Raw genomic sequence first — 20,420 nt, forward strand, 5'->3', positions numbered from 1 at the left:
ACAAAGACAAGTAATAGCTTAATGCCTGGCAAATACTGGATTTAAAGGGTAATGTCAATAGTGTAAACATGTCACAGTTGAAGTCACTTATTTTCCAGTGTTTACATGTATCTTCTTTACAACTACATTGAAAGTATATTTTAAAAAGTGATAACTAGTGTTTATAATAGTAGAAAACAATATTAATATTCTGTTAAAGGTTGATATCATAGTGTTAACTGTACCTAGCTCAGAAGCAGTAGTTGACCACATGAGGGCAGTGTTGGACTGACTCACACTCATCCCAGGGGAAACATGAGAAGTAGGTGAATCGCAGCTACTTGGTCCATCATCTATTCTACAGTTGATTAGATTGTAAACACCACTAAGGTTTATTTGTACTGTAATGATTAGGCATTTATGAAAATAATGAGGGCCTCCACAAAATGACTTATTTAAATGTTTTACCCCAGAAATGTATGTGCTCAGCATTCACATGATCATTGGAATTCAGCTCTTCACTGGACATTCCTGGTTTGCAGGAATGTTGTCTTCATAATACAGTATGTACATACTGTACACATTTTGCTCTGTGTACCAACATTAGCCACTGGATATGATGGAGGAGGCTGCCATCAGAAGCAATGGGGCATTCACCTCCCAGAATTCTTCACTCAGCTCCCTTGACTACTCAGATCTGACCCTTTCCCTCCCAGCTCTCCCTGCATCAGAGACTGGAAGCAGAGAGGTAAGAACACAGAAAACAGTCTAAGATATACAGTAATGAACTGTTGAACTGCCCTAACATCAGCAGAAGAAAACACAAGAACTGGTGCATTTATTTACCTATTCATTCATTCATTATTTCTTTTTTAAATGGTTTATTGCAGGATGATGAAAGTGCTTTGTTTGGATCACCAACACCTACATCACAGGATCAGAGACATGGGTATGCAAAATGTTTATAGTTGTATTAGGCAACCTTTGTCCTTGACAAATTATAACATTTGTAAAATCAGTTTTTTTGGGAGGAAATATTGAATGTTGTGTTCCAATATCATTGCAAATACTTGGCATAGGTATTTTTGAAAAACGAAAAAGCAAATGTTGTAATCCAAAGGAATGAATCCTGCATGAAGTGGCCTCCAACAGCCAGATTAAACAAAACTCATAGCCTGTGATGGCACTTGGTCAGCTGTATCAGCTTTGTAGGCCGTGCATCTGCATTTGCCAACAGCACAAAGACAGTGTTGTGAATTGTGAAGTAGACACACTGTGTAAATCAAAGCATACTGAAACAAGAGAACTAAAGTATCAGTCCAGGGAGGCCAGATGCCTCCCTAATGACATGTTTTACTTCAACTGAGGAGCCCTGCCTGCATTGTCTTTTGATGAGAAAAACAGTTGCTTGTTTTAGTTCATCCTACTTTTGTACAGATCCTGACTGTGTTGCTGTGTGTTCCTTCCACTGCAGTAAGGGATCATTCAAATTTCATCTTATTGTAATAAACTTAATCAAAAATAGTTCAGCATCCAGCTGCTATTCCAGTACTACCATCGCACAGCATCACCATCACTGTGGTGCAAAATTAAGCCACAGAGGTTTGTGGTAATGACCACATCCCCATGCCACAAAACTATATGACTGTAGATCTTATATTAACACTGGCATGAGCAGTGCTCATGAAGCCATAACAAACCAATGGCATAAGATAGTGCATCAGTTCATGCACTTACCAATATGTAATGTCAGACAGATGTGTAGAGTTATATTACATGAAGAAAACCAGTCCATCTACTGTATATAGTGGTTTAATTGGTGACATTGGTAAATGCACTTCATTTCCCTTACTGTATGTACTTTAAGTGTAAAATATGATAAATATAAGTTCTTATACTTTCAGTTGTTTCTGTATTTAAGGCAGGATGTGGAGGACTTGAGCCAATGGCAAAGTGAGTTCAGGGGCCAAATCAGAGCACTGAGACAGTGGCTGAAATGCATGGAAATGAGGCTACTCCCTTTGGACCCCAAGGTCAGTTTAATTTGTGGCTTGCTTACTGTTGTTAGTCTACCTCTCCCGCTTTATCTGTTTCACCACATCCCATGTTCAAGTTGTCAGAGAGTCTGACAAGGTTTTTGACAGCTCCATCTAATTTACCTGTTTTGGCTTCCCACAAAACCAATATTTTGGTTTTTACCCTAGAAATGGATCTTATCCTGTTATAAAACTCATTAGCAGGGAGTGTTAGAAACTGTGTAAATCCTGTCAGTGTAGTCTACATCAGAAAACAAAATCCATCTGTCATGTCTCTGCTTTCTTTCTCCCTCCTCTTTCATTGTGTATCTCCATTTAACTACAGTTGTTCTGCAAAGAAACTTGTGGGACCTATGTTCTTTTCACACTGAGAAGCAATGAAACAACATTTCACTTTTCTAGTCAGCATGCTAACATGCGTGATGTTTAGCAGGTACAATATGTTTATTCATTATCTTAGTCTAAACACAAAGAGCAACTGGGGCAGGTAAGAATGTCATTATTTAGCAGACATTGGATCATGAACCTTACACTGAGAAAAAAGGTCTGTTGGATTTACATAAAGAATACGGGCATCAGTTGCAGATAATAAAATTGTATTTACTATGTTTACTGAATATTATTCATTTATATTCAAAGCACTGAATTTGTATTTCTTAAACAAACAAAAAAAAATTTCATGTTAATTTAAGGCTTTCTTTTGAAGTTAAATACATTAAATTGCACTTTATTAAACAAACAAGACATTTTAACATTAATTTAAGGCATTTCTATAAACCATAAAATATTTTCACTTAAAATGATTTCAGTCTTGAAAATAGCTCAAAGTCCTGCTACTTATCTGTTCATCTACTGTACAGTAATTGTGTGGGTAGATAGAAAAATGAACACAACTTGAATGTATCTCTCCTAAAGTATGTTCTGCCTCCTTTTAGTTTGCCCTGTAAAGCTTTCTGTATCACACCAACCTGTTGCATTACATACAGCAACAGCACCACATCAGCACAGATTGTTTAATTTTAACAGTGGTAAAACTCACACCTGTAAATAATATCTGAGAGGACAGATAAAGAAGGAGGAGGAAAATGAACCAATAAGGTCAATAAAGGTCAGTATACTATAAGTTTAATTAATTGAGAATTATGCAAATTTTACAGAGTTCAACAAATTTAGATGGATACCGAGGTGGTCCTTATTTACTCCAGCAGGAAAACTTCAGGCCACAGGGGGGACAGAGGGGCTGGGGAATCGGGCTCTATTGTGCCTACCCTAGACAGCTAGGCAAGAGAAGCCTTTGGCACTGGAGGCCCTCTGCACACATGAGCGAACACACAGAAAAGACATTAGACTCAGATGGGAGGAAGCAGCAAAAGGGGCATAAAAAGAAAAGCAGAATCTTTATGGTAAGAGCAGTCAGATCTGACTATTGAGGCATTTACTGAACACAAGTATAGATTTTGTTATACAAGCATGTATACCAATATTTATACAAGAATTTGTCAGCACTGAAGCCAATAATTGTGTTACCGGCTGGGTTAAACATAGTATGTCTGGCAAATCTGGATGAACAGTTTGTTAAGTGGGGACCTACAAACTTTATCTTGATAAATGCTAAAACACAGTGTAACAGTTACACAAATGAAAGAAGAGCCAGTTATACAGCAATTTCAATGAAAGGTTTGCTAATATTTGCTAATATTCATCACATTAAGCTAATGGTCTTACCAGAACAAGTCAGGCTGCACCAGCAACAACCCCGGGTGTATCAGATTGAATATTTTATGGCTTGTGAATTTTACTTTTAATTTGTAAAAATAGGGTTGTGTGTCATTTATGTATTTATTTTTTTGTGTAGTCTTGCTTTAAACAACAATCAGTTTGTTAACAAGTTAACCTTAGCATTAGCAAAGCAAATGGCTGCTTTTAGTTAAAAAATATTTTTTAGGTTTTTTTTTTTATCTGTTTCTGACAGAAGCCCCTGTTTCCCTGGGGACTGGCATGTAAGACACAGGCATGTCTAACCATGTCATGAAAGCTTGAATACTCAGTAGTGCTATAGTCTGACTCCTGGTGAGTGTGTGAATTATGGGGCTGTCTTTGTATCTCTACCATGCCTTAATCATACTGCATCTGACCATAGAGCTTTGTCATTGTAGTGCTGTTAATCTGCAGCACTGCTGGTTTCAGTCTGGGCCCGAGGGACTCGTTAGTTAGTAGAATGAATGAGGACATCCCTGAGCAGCACCCCGGTTTCCTCCACAATACACAGGAGAAAGACACACACCTGCTTATTAGACATGCACTGGCACATCTGAAGCTGTATTCCAGTGAAAACTGGGATATATATGAGCTGCAAATTCTAGGTTGTCAAGCGTGAATACAGTAAGTTATTAAAATGGAAATACAATGCAGTTTGTGAATTCATAGCCTATGGACCAAGGTAGCCTAAATATGGAGAGATTTTTTAATAGAATAAGGACTCAAAGAGCAAATCATCAGTTCACTAGAACATTTGACAAATTAGGCATGGATGATACACATAAAACCTTCTGTTACTTTACTTTTCTTACTTTAAATTGACATCACAGTATCAAAAGTTAAAAGGATAGCTACCTTGAGGTGATGTAGCCATGTCTAAAAGTGCATTTTGCTGTCATGTTGGCCGAAACAACATCATATAAATATGTGATGGCCAAAAAATATGATTTAGTTAGTGTGCTAAATTATTAGATTATAAGATATTTTCTCAGTAAATTTTATAATACCAGCTTTGGACCTGGGCTGAAGTCTGGCATGTGCTCATACCTTGCCATACATAATTTATGGCAATGATGACAGTAGTTTGTAAACTCACCTCATGAAATGTTTGTCAGAGTTTGTCATCTATAGTGCAATTTACAGCAATAACAGAAAGTACTGTGCATGCATGTATAGCTCCCAGGACAGTGATGTCCAACTAAATGTATTTATACTGGAGCAGGTACTTGTGCAGTTGCTATAGGGTCAAGATGTGCAGCAGGTCAGATGAAAAAATTGAAAGTATGATTGGGTAAAAAATGCATACATGTTCACATACTGGTGTGACGCTGATCCTTATTTTATCTGTCACAATAACCAGCATGCTATACAATAAACAAGAGCTGTTAGTAGCAGACTGTCATTGATGGGGTTAATCAAGCCGAGAAACATCACGTCCTGTCCCATTTTCACCTGATTAATCAGACAGTGTGTAAGATCTTAGTTAATGTGCCTTTAAATAACAGGCAGTTATGAATTTTGAAACATCAGTGAAGGGGTACTTGGACGTTTGTCAAACAAGGGTTGGAAACCACTGGTCCAGAATCTGATTCCCCCACCCCCTGCTGATGAGCTTCTTCTAGATAAAGGCTCTCTGTGTCTGAAAGGTCTCTGGTTTCCCTGGGCCTGTGGCAGATGCTGCATCCCAAATAATCCATGTACACACATAAATTACAACCAGGCCTGGCCAGGTCTGGAAAGAGGGGTGAGAGATCACAGCCTCCTTGCTTCTGTTTCCAACATCCGCAAACAGATTCTCTGCTCCCTAACACTGTCCTAACCTTTAGGAACAAGGGGGCTTGTTTTCTTAACTCCCAATCACCTACAGGGCAAATGAATAAAGTTGGCAATAAATAACCTATTTATTCTATACATGATCAATTTGAGATTAAATCAGACACCTTTTTCTCTTGGTGGTGTGTCAAATTGATATTCATCTAAATGCACTATAGGCAAGATCTCCTTCTAGAGATATTTTGGTTCATGTGCTTTTTCAGGGTTAGTGACAATGGGGGTGGGGGCTCCTTTAATGCCCATTCCTTCCTATGCTTCATGGAAAATACAGACTTATGTCAGCAAATCCTGTCTTCCTGGGAGCATTTGAATCAAACAAGCAGCAGATGATGTGGGTGAACTCCTATGTCCCCAAGTTTAAATCCTCTTCCCACCAATGACTGTGATTTCCAGTATCCAGGCAGCCCAGCAGGGCCCAGGCAACTCAATAGGGAAACCCATGAGCCTTTCATCCATGAGCCTTGGTGATAAATGATAGTGTACATGCTGAATGGTGCTTCTAGTTTGACCCTCAAAAGAAACCCCCTGTTTTTTTATTTCTCATGAAGAGGACTAATGGCCACGTTCTATAGAGGAACTATTGAGGTCTTATTTAATTTGAAGGCTGCAGAGAGACTGAGATTGCAAAGGAGGAGGAAAACAATTTTTTTCAGGTCCTTTGGCACATAGGGTCTATGATCAAATTTAGGCTACCACTGCACACTAATTTGGAATCACACTAATCTGGAAACTCACTTTATTCCATCTTCCAGCTTCACAAAATGCAAATCTTGCCACCAGCAGCAGTTTATAGCATCACTGCATAGCTCAGCGTGCCTGTTGCTCTTCAACCACATCAGGTCTTGTCTTTTTAAGAACTGCGTGCAGGCTGTATGTGTACCTACTGTGAAATTAAGAGATTTTTGGCAAAAAAATTTAATTAGTACAGAGGGGGCTGGTGGATGCTGAAAGCTGGGATCAGGTGTCATGGTTCTACAACAATGTCTTTCTGGCAAAGTGGTGTATCATCACTGCCAGCTCCTTTCACATAACAAAAACAGGGGCAGGGAAAGTGGGCCTTACTTGCTCATTAAACAGCTAAAGACATTAGCTCTCCAAGTGACCCAAAGAAGCAGTTATCTTTGAGTTAGTGCATCTTTTATAGCTAAATTGTTAGCTAAAGGTGTTAATAACCTATGATTATATAGATCTCCAGGCTTGAAGCATGAGCTAAGCACTGGGTATGTATTGTGGTACAATTAAAGACAGACAAAAAGGTCTAGCATGAGCACTGGAGTACACAGGGGTGAAATAACTTGACCCTACAGGGTCATTCTATTCAATTCACTCACTCTGTTGTTGGGCTACAGTGACAAGCATTTTCAGTTTATCTTTTCCATGCCTTTTTTTTACCCTTATTTGCATAAAGGCTGTGGGGGCATCATAAATGGGACAGTAGTGTAGGAACTGTAGATTTGTTTTAAGTATTTAAGTCTTGACAACTATTGTGTCAAAGTTTTTATTTGTCATATAGGAAATGTGTTTCTCTGTTCAATGAAATTCTTACTTTGCCGTCCACATGATTGCCACAAAATACAAATGAAATGTAAAGTAGATAAATAAGTAACACAAAATCTAAGGCACTTTAATCAGCCTGACCGTCTGGTCTAAATTTCAATTTGCCTAATTCTGTGGTTCATGAACAAATACTGTATATGGAAAAACTAATGACATTCCTACCAGCCTCAGCTTTGTGTTTAGTGCTAAATGTTGGAATGCTAACAAGCTAAACTACCATGGTGAACCTGGTAACATTACCTACTACACATCCACATATCTACATTTAGCTCCAATCACCACTGTGCCTACGTGCAGCCTCGTAGAGCTGCTTGCATGACATGTTATTAAAACTGATATAACATGAAAACAACAAAACTATCATGTTTGTTTAAACTATGAGTTTAATTCATAATGGTGCATAACCTGCTTGAGATATGCTCTGAATATACTGGACTATGTCTTTGGTAATAGAGTTAAATCATCATCCTGTGGCACAAACTGAATAAATCAGGACGGTGCACACATCGCAAGCTGAATTAACTACGTTTGGATTGACAGGTTCAGTGACATTTCCACTCACATGTAACACAGCAGGCCATTTACACTAGAGAGAGTGGTATCGATTATATGATATTTTATGAGGTTATATACAGGACATGCACACTGGAATGCAAGCAGGAACGTGCATAGATGTTCCTTCTCAAATAGGAAATTTAATATCAATGCTTAAAAAATGTGTGGAAAACTTACAGTGAAATTCATTATGTTTGTTTGTTAAAAAATAAATGAGGTCTGTGTTAGTGCTGGTGTTTTCTCATTTATCTAATCCCAGTGACCATATGGATCACAGAAGAAGCTGAAGTGCAAGAATCTGCATGTATGTGCATTTATTTTGGCAAGAGAGTAGGAAAGAATGTGTGGGTGTTTACTGTAAGTGCATGCGTGCATTTGGTGGATCAGTCAATTGGCTGATTATGTGGTCAGCTGGATTTAGACAGAAGGGAAGGAATAAAGAGACAGGATTTGGCAGGTAAACATCACCTGTATGCACGTGTCTGCTGGGATGAAGTCCACCTCCACAAACATGTTACAACCAGCGTACACTTATAAATACTCGATCTTATTAAAATATGAAATGCATTAAACAGAAACTGTTCACATGGTTTTCTTCAAACAACAAAAAATCTGAGTAAATGTCTCTGTAATGATGTTTGCATACAGAATAATTGGTGCTTTGCATTTCTACGTCAAATATTGTGACTTATTGAAATGGTGCATGATAGAATTTCACCATAGGGGTTCCTCCTTCACTTTCCAATGCCAGGAGCAGAGAAAAGACTCAGTATTGTCATCCTGTTACTCTCTATCTTGTGTTTCTTCCAGGTTCTTTGTTTATGGGCTGGGGCTGCAATGGCTGGAAATGAGTTGACAAGTAATCAAAGATGTTTTACTGTAATTAGTCGCCTTTGTTGCTGCCGTGGAGACTGCTGCACTGACTCTGAATGGGGAAGAGGGGACTGCAAGGGGGTTGGGAGTGAATGTGTGGGAGGGTGTGTAGCAGGGTGGGTGTGGGTCCCTTCTTTTGTAGCCTCCACTTCTCTCCCTCACCATCGAGAGGGAATCAGCAGTGAGGCAGCTGTCACTTAACATGTGAATGTTTCTAGGGCGGCCTTTAGAAAACTCTCCTTTTGTTGCCCCCCACCCCATTTTTCAAGCAGAAGCAGCATGGAGTTTCTGAGCCACAGTCAGACCCAGAGGAGGGGCTTTGTTGGATGAGAAGGGGGAGAGAGTGAGAGGAAAAGCCTGGGGAAGGTAAAGGGGGCACTTTGCCGCCTAGCTGCCTGGTAGAGGACCAACCTGAGCAGCAGCAGCGGCGGCAATGAGAATGCCATCACCTTGTCATTATATGGAACTGGCACAACCTGACCTCCGTGTGAAAAGTGCTCTGGCTTGGAACTGTGGGAGTTCAATTGAGTCATTGGACTACATTGTTTCATCTGGGTGCACTATCTCATCAGCGGCATTAACAAGGAAGACATTCCTCTATCGCAGCTCCCACAACAAAGAAGAAAGAGACAGGAGCAGAGCTAGTGGGAGGAGAAGTGAAGTGAGGAGAGGGGAGGGAGGGGCGCACTGTGAGGGGTGAGGAGGACATTGTTTGCCTGTGACTGTGGGCAACGGAAAAGCATGAGTTATCAGGGCATGTGTGAGTGTGCTTAGAAAGTGTGTTTGTAGGTAAGCATGTGTGAATGAGTGGACCTGTTTGAATATGTGCTGGAGGGAATACTCGTGTATATTTGTGTGTGAGGAGCCTTCAGTTTGGGATGTTGGCGCTGGGAGGATGCTCAGACAAAGCTGGATCTTTTTTTCCCCTTTCTCTCCCTTTTGAATGGTGATTGAAGACTGGCTGGATTCCTTTACTCATGCCGTTGTGCTCAACTGTGCTTCAGTGTAAGTGTGGTCCACGTAAGATTCAAACGGCCAAAACCGCCAGTAACCAGGACAGGCTTAGAGAGAGAGTTTAGTTTGGGACTTTCCCGGTCAGCAATTAAACTAGAAAGCCATTAGACAGTGAATGCATTCTGATTTTTGTCACATTTTCTTAGTAGAAATTGCAGCAAATGAAAATGAAATATTCTGAGACATATAACACTGGAGTGAATGGATCATTTTAATGTAAGTATATTTTATTTACATCAACTTGTAAATAGTGTCTCAGATGCTTGGATTTCATAAAGGATTCACAGTTCAGATTAACATTTTAGCTTAGAGCTTAGTTTAGTGCTTAGAGGACTGCCTTTCAGATGAACATGTGACCTTGTACACAATCAGCCCTAATTTGTTATGAGTCTCTTGGGTGAATGCACAGCTGCCATTCTTGATTAGGGACCACTACCATGATTAATACTTATGAATTCTCTTAATAAAGACAGATGCACAGCAGTGAAACAACATTATGGGGCTCCACTGTTGTGATTGATGACTACTGTTCTTCTACTAATTACAAAGCCACCCATACAGAGCTTTCTGAATCACACAAATGGGTCAATTGATGCAGACCATAAAATGAACATTAAATATTTTGAACAGTATTTCAGTATGTGAGGTGTTGCTCAAAATACTTGCATATATCTACATATAAACATATCCCTAAATTTAGTTTATAATTAAACATTAATTGTGAAGAGTCAGTATTTGTTTGCTTCCAGACAATAACATCAGGATTTTTAATGTGATACTTTATTGGTCACACCATGGAGAAGCCCCTATACTATGGTCATAATCCAGTTCATCAGGAAATGGACTGATGTCATGTATTGTAAATCACCGTTGAGAGCAGAGAAAGGGCAGGGCTGAATTTTCAAAGTAGCTTAAGTGATGGGATGGTTAGGTCATCTGCAACACAGGCTAGATAGTGGAGTAGTTCTCTGGTTCCCTGGTTCCCTTTTTAGTATTATATTGCCAAAAAGTGAGTGGTGCATATCAGATACAGGCTTGAGGCATGTTGTGAAGGTTTTCTTGTTTGCTTTGTTTGAAGAATAATGTAGGTCAAGGCATTGTTATAATCTTTTAGGCTAGGGCCAAACAAGCCTACAAAAATGAATTGTTTGCTTTCTTCAAACTGTTTGCATCAGTGTCTTAGTGGCCCATTAGATATGAAAAATAAAATTATATTTATGTGTGCAGCAAGTGCACTCTAATAAAACTCATCAACATATCCTCACACAACGTGTTGTGAGATTATTGTTGAAGCAACCGTGTAATTTAGCCAACAACCTCACATGCAGTGCAGTAACCAGACACGGCACGCCCTCCCTCTTGAATTGTTAACCCATGTGGACACAGCCACAGACACTCTCTGTGCCCTCCTCAGCAGACTGCTGGGCAGTGATCTAAGCTAACTGGGTAATCATTGATCCAAGGACTGGGTCTTTGTCCAGGACCCACTCTCTGATCTGACTGCGTGGTCCCCTGTGGATCCTCTTACTAGATCATCTGCTCTGCAGACACATGCATGATGTATGTTATTACTTCCCTAATGCAGATGGAGGTATCATATCAAACTAGGCCCATTAAGTTTCTCATTAGGTTATATGTTGTAAAATATCCTAATTATAATTAGTATTATATTAGGGAGACACACATGGGATTTGACTCAAATATGGGATGGCTGGTGACAGTAGCACTATGTGAAGCTGTCCTTGGCTGTACACTTTATTTGTGTCTAAACTCTGGTGAAGATACAAGAGCTGCACATTCAGCATTATTTTGTCTGGCTACAGTATGACTGTAACACTCTAACTATGCCCATGCACCATCATAAAACCACCTCTTTTGCTTTTTCAAGCCAGAAAAAATATTCTCAGTAGTTTGAGGAGCCAACATCCCAATTTCCCCTTTATTAACCCATATTGGCCTCCCCACAGATCTTTAGCCACCAAACATGGCCTGAGGTGAGCTATATAATTCTGAATGAACCAGTCCAATCCAGCCTCAGAGGGAGGACTCAGCCTCAACAGGAAGCCTCCCTGTGATTTCCTGATGGGTTCACCTCAGCTCCTCTAGACCAGGAAAATTACATTCACCTTTAACCCTTCAGTCAAAATAATGAAGGTACTGAACTGAGGGGGAAGCAGACAGAACACAGTTTGAAACTGTCACTGCTGATCAGTGTTTTCAGTAATATACCAATTCTAGTCAAATAAGATGTTGCTGAGATCACAGTTGGATTTAACTGCATGTAGTGAGAAGAAAGATCTACATTACAGTTGGTGAGCATTATGGACAAAAACATTTATTTTGCTTCTGTAACTGCAGATATTATTTTAATGTTGTGTACATTGTCACCTCTGAGAAAATGAAGACATGTCTGTGTTTTTATTTAGAACCTTAACAGGTTTCCCAGGCCTTGTCTAAGCTGAGTTAGGGGAACAGCTGGCTGGTTGCCACTGGCTCTCTGTGCCAGGCACAACAGTAGGAACCTTGACAAGCCTGTCACATTAATTTCTAAGCTCAAGATATTTCAGTTGGTGATATAAAATAGAGGGCAGCATGTGTGTATGTAGCTGAAAGGAACACAAAAGGATGGAGAATATGCTGGCCAAGTTTCATTGCTCTAGTTCCCTCTGGTCTTTCAGTGCCAAGAAAATAGCAAAGCTGGCTTAACATTTTTGCAAATAAAGAATGTGAGAAACTGATTGTATTTTGCTCCATAGCAGTTTTCTGAAGATACTGTACAAACTAGTACTTTGTGACTTTGAAGCAAGAAATATGTTTGTAAAGAAGAGCAGCAGTATGAATGTTGGTGATTTACATAATGAGCAATTGTTCACTGCATGATGACCCAGAGCCCCCTTGTTTGATTTTAGGTAGCTGAAGGATCTCCCGCATGCATGGCCAAGGGGCCATACCTCACCTATTACCTCACTGGCCTCTGGGCTGAAATATTATGGGTAACCTCATCAGCCGGCCCAACTGCCTGGGCCAGAAGTCCAAGCATGTGAGGTCAGACGAGGACTTCCTTAAGGAGTGCTACCAACGACGAAAGGAGTGCCAACCCTCTGAGCAATGTGGGGAGGCCAAACAAGAAGATGCTGTCAAAGACAAAGCCACAGATGATATTAACACGGAAAGAGAGGTGGAGATAGACAGGGAGGCTCAGGAAGTTGATTGTAAGAGGGAGGAGGGGACTCAAACTCCCAATTCGGACAAACCACTTCGCAGCTCCCCTGCCTCCACAATCAGGAGTACCAGCACCCTGGATAATGCCTGGCACAGCAGCCCTTCTCCAGCAAAAACATCCCGAAATGGGACGCTAACACGGAGAACAGTTCCTCCGGAGTTTGCCAGATCCCCTCTGGCTCACCCAGACAAGAGTGCTGCAGAGAGGAGGGCCAGCTTCCAGAGGAGAGACTCTAGAGAAGGAAGCCCCTGGTCCTGGAAGACCGTGGCATCACGTGAGGTTACAGAGGTGACGGAGGTGACAGAGACAATCATAACTGAAATTGTGGAAGTTACAGAATATCCATCTGGAGATAAAGGAGGGGACCCAATAGTCACCAGAACTGTTAGAGTCCTGAATGGGGTGGCAGAGGAACTTGCCGAGGTTGCTGAATCACCGTCTCTTAATCACACCAAATCTCATCTGTCTTCCATTTCATTCTTTCCTCTTCTCATGCAAAGTTAAACTTTTGTCAATATAGCTGCTTTTGTTAAAACGTTTGTCCATACAACATGGTGGTGGACCTGAACTAAAACAACATATGACCTGTTTATTTTGCAGCTCCAAAGTGATGGGCACTCAAGCTCAGACCAGGATTCAAGCCTGGACAGAATGAGGGTATGTTTTTAACCTAAACCACTTTCTGCTTCTGTTCTAAGACCAAAACGCTCATACTTCTTTTAAAATCACTCACCTGTTTTAATTCATTCATATTCAAGCTAATATTTTATTATGGCCTTTTTCCAGGGAACATCTGCCCTGGCATTAAAGGATGTGTCTATAGACTCTGAGACATTTCTCCAAAACCTAGAAGCCTTGCTCACATGGGTCTGTGAAATAGAGGAGCTCACAGCTAATCAAAAACCCCCATCCTCAGAGGTCAAAGTGGTGAAAGCACAGCTTCAAGAACAAAAGGTGTGCTATCATTAACATCACCTCACCTCACCTTATTTCTTGTTCCAAAAACATCTAGTGCTAGACCAGGGGAATAGACATGAAAAGTTTACCTATACAAATGCTGAAGTCATGGAAAATGCTCAGAATGCTCCCTTGATAATATAAATTCAGCTCTATTCAGTGGTGAATGGGTGGTGTTCATAGCCACAGTGAGCCCCAGCAGCTCTTTGTGAACATTTCCCAAGGGTATGAATAAAACAGGAATGTCTCTCACCTTTTAGCTGTAATCACACCCTTTCTGAGCTCTTTGGATGAGATGAAACCTGTCTGGCTCTTTCTTGACAATGTACTGTAAGCTTGACACATGAGACAGGGCTTCACCTACACTGACACAAAGGCAGGCAAACAAACAAGAATGGGGCTGCGGTGAATATTAATTCTAGTTGCAAGTAATGACACGTCTGAAATTAAACATGGGAGTGTTATTTCTGATCTAAAGGGTCTTTCTATAATGTGTTCTTTTTCTTGAAGCTTCTGTCATTCTACAAGTACATGGAAAATATTGTAGACTCCTCTCTCTATGATAAACCTTTTTGATTTCATGAAGTAGAGCATTACCAGAGTGGGTTCTGTTTTGCAGCTCTTGCAGCGCCTCCTAAAAGACCGCCGGCATTGTATGGATGCTATGATGTCAGAGGGCCCTTGTTTGGTAGAGACCCACCCTGGAGAGGAGGGGGAGCAGGCAAAGGTCAAGTTCTCCATGCTTAAACAGAAGTGGGAGGCTTTACAGCTGGAGGCAGAGCAAAGGTCAGTTACTTTTACTGGTAATGCCACACATTCAGCTGGCAAGACGTACTGCATGATGCTTATCTTACTCACCAATGGTAATAGTGGACATTTTGTTGCTGTTAGGAGGGTGAGTCTGGAGCTTATCCTGCCCAGGGCCCAGCTCTTCCAGGAAGGAGTAAACAGTTTGCAGCAATGGCTTATATCTGTGGAACAGGCCCTAGCTGAACTACGCAATGCAGAAAGAGTGATGCTGCATCTCTCAGAGGCCACAGACCGGGCCAAGGTTGGAAATCTACCATGCATTTATATGTGGGAGTGATGAGGAATATATTGCTTGAGTAAAGAAATATAATTTTTACTCATGTTTCTTTTAGGCTGTTGTTGAAGAGATTCGAGACAAAACCATGGAGTTAGGGAAAATACAGAAGTCAGGCCATAAACTAATGGAAGCAATTTCAGGTAATGTTTACTGGGTACAGTAAACGTTTATGCTGTGGTTGGGAGAATGTCAATTTTTAATGATACCAGTGCTGAGATTCTGAAACTCTGCAAGTAGCAACAGCTGACTGCATCACTGTAAAGCTGTTAAAACTTGAAGATAAGAGTATTGTCAGAGACTCTTGTAATGGTCAAAAACACAGACTGAATAAATATGGATTTTTCAAATAATCAGCAAATCATCAAAATATATGCAACCCAATACAGTATATTGAAAAAAACCCTATGATTTCTGATTTGTTCTGTGTTTCAGAGGAGGAAGCCCAACAGGTGCAGGAGAAAATGGATGCTCTGCGTATCCATTGTTCTGTGCTGAGTCTGAGCAGTCTGGATGTGTTGCAGAGGCTGGAGCAGGCTCTGGAGGCTTCTAGCCGCCGCACCTCCAGCCCGAGGGGCTCAGACACATGCTGGAGATGCAGTACTATGTGCAGCTGAGCGACAGCGGGTAATCCCTCCAGTCCCCACACAAAACTGAAATGAACCAGGTTATATAGAAGAACACACCACATGACCCGTATACATTAGAGCAAAGATGGTAGATTAAGTTTGCTGTGAGGACAAGGTTCAAGGTTCAAATTTATTGTCATTCTGCATGTTGACACATGGAGAACAAAATTCGTACTCAGTACCAGCAGTGTACAATGAAACAGAAGTGCCAGAAAGACAAAACATAATAAATAATTAATTTGATTACCTGAGCATTTACATAAAAAAATACACAAAGCATTAGCAGCACAGTAGGGGAAATAAGGGCGAGGGTCAGTGTAGCTTAGAGTTTATAGGTTTTACAGCCTCAGGGAAAGAACTACATTTGAGTCTTGGTGTTCTGCCTCAGATGTTTTGCAACCTCCTGCCTGAGGGGAGGGGGTCAAACAGTTTGTATGCTGGGTGGGTGGGATTCTTCATGATGCAGGATGGTCTGATCCCGCACCTGCTGGTGTAGATGTCCTCAGTGGAGGTCAAGCTGCAGTGTATAATCTTTTGGGCAGATTTCACCACCTTCTGCAGCATCTTCCTGTCAGCAGCAGAGCCATTTCTGTACCAGGTGGTGATGGAAAAAGATGAGTGTGTTCTCCACCATACACTGGAAAAAGGCCATCAGGACAGGAATGCTGAGGCCAGCCTGCTTCAGTCTCCTGAGGAAATAAAGGCATTGATGGGCCTTCTTAATGATGCTGGCTGTGTTGTTGGTCAACATCAGGTTACTGGAGATGTGCACCTCAAGGTACCTGAAGCTGGAGACCATCTCCACAGCTGCTCCTCCATTAAAGTGGGGAGGGGTGTGCGCCCTCTCTTCTTAAAGTCCACCTCCTAAAGTCTTACACTGATACAGAGGTTATTTGCTCTCCACCAGTCCACAGGATCGTCTGCCTCCTAGTGGTACAATAACTCATGGGAGATCAATCCCATCACCGGTGCCCTTTGGAGAAGCTGTACCTCTCCATTTAGCGAAGGTTTCTGACTGGTGCGGATGGTAATGTTCCTGGCGGTGGTGACATCATCAATAGATTTGCAAATATAACCAAAAACTGATGGCGCGTACTCCTCCATGTCCATCCCCGCCCTCGCTGGCCGCAGTTTCCCTGACGATCTGCCAGTTGGTGCATTCTAAACAGTCCTGGAGCATGGGCATACGCTCCACTAGGACACGCAGCGATGGTTTACTGTGTGGGCTTGTTGTCTTTAAGCACAGGACAGTAAGCAGGAACTAACACAATGGAGATATGGTCAGAGGTTAGCGCTGTCGCCTCACAGCAAGACGGTTTGAGCCTGGGCCGACTCAGGGCCTTTCTGTGTGGAGTTTGCGTGTTCTCCCTGTGGCTGCTTGGGTTCTCTCTGGGTGCTCCAGCTTCTTCCCACAGTCCAAAGACATGCAGTTTAGGTTGACTCTAAATTGCCCCTAGGAGTGAACACAAGTGTGTGTGGTTGTTCGTCTACATGTCAGCCCTGTGATAGACTGGTGCCCTGTTTAGGGTGGATCCTGCCTCTTGCCCAGTGTCAGTTTGGATTGGCTCCAGCCCCCTACGATCCTATTCAGGAATGGATGGATGGATGGAAGTCAGCTTGATGGCTTCAAATTCATTAGCCTAGTTAACTACATACCTGAACAAAGTCACTTCTGTGCTGGCCAACCAGCTAGCAGTTTAACAAAGCAGCTGTGGGCAGTAATTTCCTGCATTATTAGGCAGAGCTGATTTCTGAGCTACCAAGATTAGGGCATCCTACACTGCTCCCGATACTTTTGAGACTGCATTGACATATTAGAACTGACTTAATGTTATAGGACTACTATTTAAACTACTAGGTTATCTACATGCTTAATAGAAAACCTCTTTCTTCCCATTATTATTCTTGCTACATTTTAAATATTTTCTATGGTAAAAGTTTCAAAATTTCATATATTGCTTATATCTCAATACTACTTAGAACATATTTATTTATTTATCTTGATATAATTCTTCACTTCTTTTTATACTGCCTGTTTTCATTTTTAATATTAAGTTTATAATTTTCATTAATTTTTTATTGCATATGTTCCCTGCTGTTTTTCTAAATACTTATATTATCCATTCATTGGTGTCCATTGATTCTCTTTGAATATTTAGCCATAATGTGTATAATTTAAATTAATTTTAAAACCTGATTATCTATGAACCAGAATGATACTAATACCAGTACTGTATGTCCTTCCAAATAGTGTTATATTTCAGAAATAGTAGTATCATGTTTCAGTGACTGTTATTAATACTGTGCTAACATACAGTAAATTCCTAACAGCTGGAACAGGCTGTGGTGAAGGAGATGGCTTGGTTCAGAGACACAGCACTGAGTCTTGAAAAGCTGAAAACCATTAACCTGGATCCAGAGCTCATAGCCGAGCAACTCTATGAACAGAAGGTCAGGACATTAAATAAATGTAACTAAGTCATTTAAATTATGTTTGCTATTTGAATGTAATTTGATGTGTTACCTCCTGAATAGATTTTGGCGGTAGAGATTCTTCAACACAGGTTCAACATTGAGAAGATGATGAAGATTGCTGAAATCTTGATGACTTACAGTGATGAAGGAGAAACGGGCGATCTTCAGGTGTGATCCTGGATTTTACACATTTATTTTAGTGATTATGTAAACAAATGTGCTACTCTTGTAAGTAATGTAAGACTCTTATATTCTTTACTGTATTGTCACCTCTCTGTGTAGACCCCAACAGATGCGTTACAGGAACAATGCAACACAACTTCAGCCACCAATTCTCACGTGGTTCTGCAGCTTGAGCATGCTCAGTCCCTTCTTCTCCAGTTCTCAGAGGGCCTCGCTGAGGTTTCACCTTGGCTTGAAGAAACTCAAACCCTTATTGGCCAGCTGTCCTTGAGCACAATTAGCTATGAAGCATTTCGGGAACAACAGGACCTTTTGCAGGTAGAGGAAACCTGCCTGTCGACATTAGAGCGCCAGTTTTTTTTTTTTTAATCATCTCTTTTTGTCCTGTTCAACAAAGAAGTCTTTGTGTACATTACAGTCTGCCACCATTCTCCTTTGGGTAAATGAGCTGCTCTGTACAGGCACAGTTCATTAGTGTAATCTACTTCCTGACCACAGTTACTTTTCCACCAGTGCAGTTGTACAGTGTTTCAACCTTCCTCTATTCATTATAAAAATTAAGCTCACAACATGAGTACGCTCTCAACATTGTTATTAAACCTTTCTTTCTCTCTGTCCTCTGCTAAGGGTCTGAGGGAGTCTGTAGCAGAACACAGGCCTTTAATTGCACGCTTATGCTCTCTGGCAAAACAGTTGTCAGAACTAAACCCCATTCAGGGGGACAACTTCTGTCGCAAGGCTATAGAGGCCGAGGAGCAGCACAGAGCCATCAGAGACCGGGTCAGAGAGGCTGCTTGTCTGCTCGAAGAGTCCTTGCCTCGATTCACACAAGTAAGATTTTTGGATACTGAAGAGCATGTAATAAAGAGCCCAACATTGTGCAATATATCAGAAACATACACAGGCGCACAAATTCATATCTTCTTTTGTTCCTGTAGCTGAATGAGAGGATGAATCTTATCAGAGAGAGTCTTGACCGCCTGCGCAGTGGCATACAGACTCCCAGCTTACTTCAAGGTCTCACCCCAAGGATCCAGGAGCAACTGCAGGGCAACAAACAGACCCTGGCTGAGCTGTCCAAGTTGGAGATGGGTCTCAGCAGTGTCAAGACACAGGCAGAAGAGCTGCTGGCTAACACACAGGCTGCTGGTGATGGATCCATCGGCAAAGGTATTGTCCTAGTACACATACAGTAGGACCAAAAGTAATATTGACCCTTTGAAACTTGGTGATTTTAAGCAATATCCTGCTTGTATATAGCAATCCAGGAGCAGGCATTCAGCCTGACCCAGCTGTGGGATGAGACACACACTCAGGCCCAGGAGAGAGAAAGCTGGCTGCTCAAACTCTTGGATCTTGCCCTGAAGTTCTGGAGTGATGTAAACGATGTCACGGTTTCTCTCAGTGATGCTCAGCAAGCAGTTTTGGACCTCAATTCTAGCCAAACAGACTCCGAAACTATTCGTCAGAGCCTCGAAACCATGCAGGTTTGTCTGATTATTCTCTGGAATGTAAGAAACCAATATTGTCATATAGAATTATTCACCATGACACTATGCGACCTTTGTAATTTATTCTACTTATAGACTCTCAGGGAGGATATTGACAGTTTACAGGGAGATCTTGATACTCTTGGTGTTCTGGGAATGGACCTTATGTCAGCATGTGGGGATACAGACAAACCAGATGTCACAAAGAGCCTAGATGAAGTAAGAAATAATTCATATTAAATCATTTTCCTCTCATAAAGAAGTGCTGACTAACATCGTGTATTTTGCTTTTTTGTAGCTTTATTGCACATGGAACAACTTGAGCAAACTCTGGAACGAGTGTCACAGAAAGCTGGAGGAGTCATTACAGATGGCTCTGCACTACCAAGACACTATGCAGGTGTGTGCCTATATACAGCATGTGTATATATTACATGTTTATTAGTGTATGTGTACACATATACTAATAAACATGCCATGATCAAGACTTTTTTGGTCACCTGTTTTGCCGCAGCCTAGGATGACCTACAGTAGATGCAACTTGAATGAAACTCCCAACAATAACAAGTTTAATAAATATGTTTAAGCCCTCTTAGATCAGATTTTATTTGCCAAATCCAGGCCAAATGGGATTGCTAAAACTTCAGGGTGGGTACAGCAAAATAACAAACAAAACCAACCACCAACCAAATTTTTTCTCACGTTCTTAAATCATGTATAGTTAACTGAACTGAAAACAAAATGAAAAACAGGAGAAAAGATATAAAACAAAAA

At 41.1% G+C, this 20,420-nt stretch overlaps 1 protein-coding gene across 1 annotated transcript in view; it reads left to right on the plus strand.

Annotated features, from left to right (window-relative positions):
* Positions 1-20,420, plus strand: part of LOC109958524 (plectin-like) — a 151,140-nt gene that overhangs the window by 120,342 nt on the left and 10,378 nt on the right. Inside the window, exons 34-51 of the mRNA XM_020597238.1 lie at positions 587-727; positions 870-928; positions 12,612-13,251; positions 13,429-13,485; positions 13,615-13,782; positions 14,405-14,571; positions 14,677-14,836; positions 14,928-15,026; positions 15,305-15,321; positions 15,394-15,496; positions 17,830-17,949; positions 18,034-18,141; positions 18,256-18,474; positions 18,784-18,987; positions 19,095-19,326; positions 19,417-19,643; positions 19,743-19,865; positions 19,945-20,046. Of these exons, the coding sequence (XP_020452894.1) occupies positions 587-727; positions 870-928; positions 12,612-13,251; positions 13,429-13,485; positions 13,615-13,782; positions 14,405-14,571; positions 14,677-14,836; positions 14,928-15,026; positions 15,305-15,321; positions 15,394-15,496; positions 17,830-17,949; positions 18,034-18,141; positions 18,256-18,474; positions 18,784-18,987; positions 19,095-19,326; positions 19,417-19,643; positions 19,743-19,865; positions 19,945-20,046 (2,946 nt within the window). The remainder of the gene's footprint in view (positions 1-586; positions 728-869; positions 929-12,611; positions 13,252-13,428; positions 13,486-13,614; positions 13,783-14,404; positions 14,572-14,676; positions 14,837-14,927; positions 15,027-15,304; positions 15,322-15,393; positions 15,497-17,829; positions 17,950-18,033; positions 18,142-18,255; positions 18,475-18,783; positions 18,988-19,094; positions 19,327-19,416; positions 19,644-19,742; positions 19,866-19,944; positions 20,047-20,420) is intronic.

This window comes from Monopterus albus, unplaced genomic scaffold (assembly GCF_001952655.1).
Source record: "Monopterus albus unplaced genomic scaffold, M_albus_1.0 scaffold33.1, whole genome shotgun sequence".
Classification (NCBI taxonomy): Eukaryota; Metazoa; Chordata; class Actinopteri; order Synbranchiformes; family Synbranchidae; genus Monopterus; species Monopterus albus.